This window comes from Petaurus breviceps, unplaced genomic scaffold, assembly GCF_028583685.1.
Source record: "Petaurus breviceps papuanus isolate PSGF00001 unplaced genomic scaffold, PetGlider_PUasm1.0 76, whole genome shotgun sequence".
Classification (NCBI taxonomy): domain Eukaryota; kingdom Metazoa; phylum Chordata; class Mammalia; order Diprotodontia; family Petauridae; genus Petaurus; species Petaurus breviceps.
Window position 1 is genome coordinate 4,885,263 of NW_027186473.1, and position 4,562 is coordinate 4,889,824.

The 4,562-nt window shown below is 34.5% G+C and overlaps 1 protein-coding gene across 1 annotated transcript; it reads right to left on the reverse strand.

The window, feature by feature from the left end:
- Positions 1–3,672: 3,672 nt before the first annotated feature.
- On the reverse strand, positions 3,673–4,562 carry LOC138174971 (splicing factor U2AF 35 kDa subunit-like protein). The gene has a single exon (XM_069105171.1). The coding sequence runs from the start codon at positions 4,537–4,539 to the stop codon at positions 3,811–3,813; it is 729 nt and encodes a 242-aa protein (XP_068961272.1). The 5' UTR covers positions 4,540–4,562; the 3' UTR covers positions 3,673–3,810.

Genomic DNA, 4,562 nt, shown 5'->3' on the forward strand with positions numbered 1-4,562 from the left:
CCAAGAACAACTTTCAGGGAGAAGGAATTATGACATAGCTGGTGAGTTTAATAGCAAGGAGAGAGGACCCTGTTGGCTGTGGGCATTTGCAAGAGAGCAGAGTCCCTGGTTTCAGTTCTGGGGCAGAGACGACACCTGTAATTTTCAGCTACCAGAGGCACCACAGGGAATAAGATCATTTGTGGGAACATTGTGGCTGGAGGTCCTTGCCATGACTTGGGAGTAGAGAAGAGAACCCAAGGTTGGGCCCTGAGACAGATCTCAGAAAATAACAATAAGAAAGACCTGAGACTTGAGGCATCATTCCCCATACCTTGGAATTACACCTTGATTACATTAATAGTGGCTACAAATAAATGAATGAATGAATAATTGAATGAATGAATAAAAACGAGTTAACAAAGGAGAAAGAACCCAACCATAGGGAGTAACTCTGGGGCTAGGGACGATCTGGGTTCATATTCAGGGGAAGATGTTGGTACTAAAAAGTCACCCATTTTTTTCAATGAGGGACATCAAATAATCCCCAGCATAAAAAGAGTTGTTGGAAGAATTCAAACAGGAATAGAAAAATCAAAAAATAGACATTGAGAAAAAATTAGTAAATAAAACAGGAAATTCAAGAAAATCAAGAAAATTATGAAAAGAAAGACAACCGACTTGAAATAGAGAATAAAAAACTTAAGTAAGAAAATTATTCCTTGAAAACAAGAGTTGGGTAAGGGGAAGCTAATAACATTCTAAGGTACAAAGAAACCATAAAACAAAAACAAAAGAATGAAAAAAATATGAGAAAGTCAAACATCTCATCAGAAAAACAACTGATCTGGAGAACAGATCTAGGAGAAATAATATGAGAATAATTAGACTACATAAAAGAAAAATATGATAAAAAGGAATCTTGATACAATATTACAAGAAATTATCAAGGAAAATTTTCCTGAAGTTCTGGAACAAGAAGGCAAAGCAGAAATAGGAAAAAAAAATCTATTGATCACCACCTGAAAGAGATCCCTTACAGGAATATTATAGCCAAGTTTCAAAGCTCAAGGAGAAAATACTAGAAGCAACAACAAGAAAAAAATTAGTATAATGGAGCTGCAATAAGGACTACACAATACCTAGCAGCTACTATGTTGAAAGACCATAGGTCTTGGAATACTATATTCTTTAGAGCAAAAGAACTGTGGTTACAATAAAGGGCAAGTTATCCAAAAAAATTAAGTACCATCCTGATGAAAAAGGATGGGGCATTTAATGAACTGAAAAACATTCAGGTTTATTTGTGCTAAAATCCCCAGAACTTAAGGGGAATTTTGACATATAACACCCAGGAAAAATATAAGGTAAATATGAAAGACCAAATATAAGGGACTCAATAAGGTCAAGTTGTTTACTTCTTTTATGTGAAATTATCAGTTCCTTCATGATTTTCATTTATATTTGGGTGGTTTGAAAGAAAGATTTGGGCTGAGCTGAGTATGATGGGGTGATTATAAAAAAAATAAAACTGTGTTGGTAGAAATGAAAAGGAGTAATCATCTCATAGAAATGAGGTATAAATGGAAAAACTCATAGCAAAGAAGCAAATAGGGGAGGGTGGGTATTGCTGGAACCTTATTCTCATCAGAAATAGGTTAAATAAGGAAATATATGTATATATTTATATATACACATATACATATGTACACACATATATTTATAGGATATATATGTATACACACATATATGTATATATGTATGTATAAAGGCCTTCTAAATTCAGAAAGAAATAAGAGAGCAAGGGGATAGAGTGGAGGAAGAGGATAAGGCAGGGACTTTTAGAGGGGTGAGTTGGTTAAGGAATAGGAAGGCAAGGTAATAAGTAGAAGTAAAGCAGAGGAGAGATTGGGTAAATAGGGTGAGAAGGCTAGTGAGGAAATATAGGAAGGAGAAAAATATACAAGAAGTAAGCTTGTAATGTGAATGGGTCAAATCTACCCATAAAAAGGAAATGGATAGCAGATTAAAAATTTGAATTTGACAATATGTAGCTTTCAGGAAACATTATGAAATTGACAGTTACACACAGAGATAAAATAAAGGACAGGAATAGAATTTATTATGTGAAAAAAGCAGGGATAGTAATCATGATCTCAAAGTTAAATTAAAAATAGATTTAATCAAAAATGAAAAATAAAGAAACTGTACTATGTGTAAGCAATATTATCCAATATAACTTTAGACCATTTAAAATACCTAGACAGCATAAAATACTTGAACATATACCTATCAAAACAGATATAGGACCTACATGAACATAAGGAGAAGACACTTTTTATAGAAACAAACTCAGATCTAAATAACTGAAGTAATATTTATTGTTTATGGGTAGATAAAACCAATATAACTTTAAAAATAATTTTACCTAACTAATGTATTTATTCAATGTCTTCCCAATAAATTATTAAAAAGTATTTTACTGTTAGAAAAAAAAGTAATAACAAAGTACATTTGGAAGAGTAAAGGATCAGGAGCTTCAAAGATGGAGGAAAAAAGATGTAGAAGAAGCATTAGAAGTATCAAACTGTAAACTATATTATAAGGGAGAACATTGTTGAAGAGTAAAAAGGATACTTTCAATTATTTTAAATGAAAATTTTCTTGTATTAATAAAGCCTGTGTAGCCAATAATAGAAGGAATGCAGAAAACTGGGAAAGAACTTTAATAGACAATCAGATAGGATGTGATTGGATTGGAATACTGCTTTTCGTAGGAAAGGATGGGCTGGTTGATTTAGAAAAAAAACATGAAAAGACTTGAACCTATGAAGGAAGATGCTATCCACCCTAAGAGAAACAGATGACAGGTGGAAATGAGCATAGTACAATTAGACATAGACATATGTATATGCATGTATGTATGAGTATATATGTGTATGTTTATATATATCTATATGTGTGTATGTGTATATGTGTATATATATTAACATAGACACCAACACAGACGTGTGTGTATCTTCACATTTAATTGTAGCCTTCTTTAGAGTAGGGGGAGGGGAGAATAAAGTGAAAAATGCACAGTAGAGAACAAAAGAAAACCAACAAGGAAGCAAAGAAAATCCGGGCAGCTTTGAAAACAATATGTAGTATTTATTATATATGTTTTCTTGAAAAGAAAATTCATTGTTTGATATTGAATCCCCTTATGGTATGCTGTGTACATTGAAATGTTTTTGTTTTTCTTTGATGCTTTTGTATTTATGTTTAAAAGTTAAAAATATATTAAATAAAAATCAGTTTTTAACTCTTTCAGGAATTCTTGTTGGGCTTGAGTTCAATTCACACACACACATATATGTATACACACAGATATATATATATATATGTATACACACACACACACACACACACACACACACACACATATATATATATATTCCCCTTTGAGGCTTTGCTTGTACCTATTTTAACATCATTGTCTTCTTCTGAGTTTGTATTTTGGAAATTCTTGTAACCATTGTAGCTTTTTATGGTCATGTTCTATTTTGCTGTTGTTTGCTCATTTTTTTCCAGACTTTGTCGACTTGGAATTTTATGTTAAAGTTGGGCTCTGTTTCATGTGTGTGTGTGGGGGGGGGGGGGGGGGGGTGATTACTCTCCCAAGCTTCAATTTTTTTTTTTTTTTACCGTATCACTACAAATTTTATTCAGAAGCCCATCTTTTTTTTTTGTTTTGTTGTTTTTTTAGAAAAAAATTCTCATTATGAACTTTGTTTGGTCAATCAACTACAAGACTTTCTAGCAGACATACAATAAAAATGGCATGGCTCAGAATCGACCAGATCTTTCACGATCTCTTGACTGCCTCCTATCACGTTCCCTTCCTCCACCGCCGCCACTGCCACCACCACCACCTCCACCACCACGGCCACGATCTCTTGATCTAGAACGACGTTCACGAGATCTTGATCGGGACCTATGCTTCTTCCGACGATGCCCATATAACTCCCTTCGTAGTTCTCTAGAGATGGGTTTCAGATGCATAAAGTTACAGAAGCCTCCTCGAGTACATTCTCCCATTTCATACTGGCGACAGCAAGCTTCTCTGAAGTCAGTCACAGGTGAAAGCTCTGCATGAATTGGCTGTCCATTAAACCAGCGATTGTTTAAGTCAATGACAGCCTTTTCTGCATCTTCTTCACGGTGAAACTTTACATATGCATTTCCTACAAGATGATCCCCAAGGTTATCACAAACATTCATCTCCTCAACTTCACCATACTTTTCTTCCATTTCTGTAAAAACCTCCTCAAAGAATTCATCATAGTGTTCTTGCATTTCGACATCACTCGCTGCACAGTGTGAGCCGTCAGCCGTCTGTACACTATTTTGAGGGTTATGATAGATGTTTTGAATCAAGATGGTCTGGCTAAAGGTTGGTTTATTATGCAACCGAGAACATCTGTCTCCATGACGACAAGCTTCAATTTTGAAATAAAATGAACAGTTGACTTTGTCTTTTTCTGTGCCGAAAATGGAGGCCAAATACTCCACCATTTCCCACCCGCCGCTACTGCCGC

Coding starts and splice junctions, on each gene's coding strand:
- LOC138174971 (XM_069105171.1), bottom strand. CDS start 4,539: ATGGTGGAGTATTTGGCCTCCATTTTCGGCACAGAAAAAGACAAAGTC.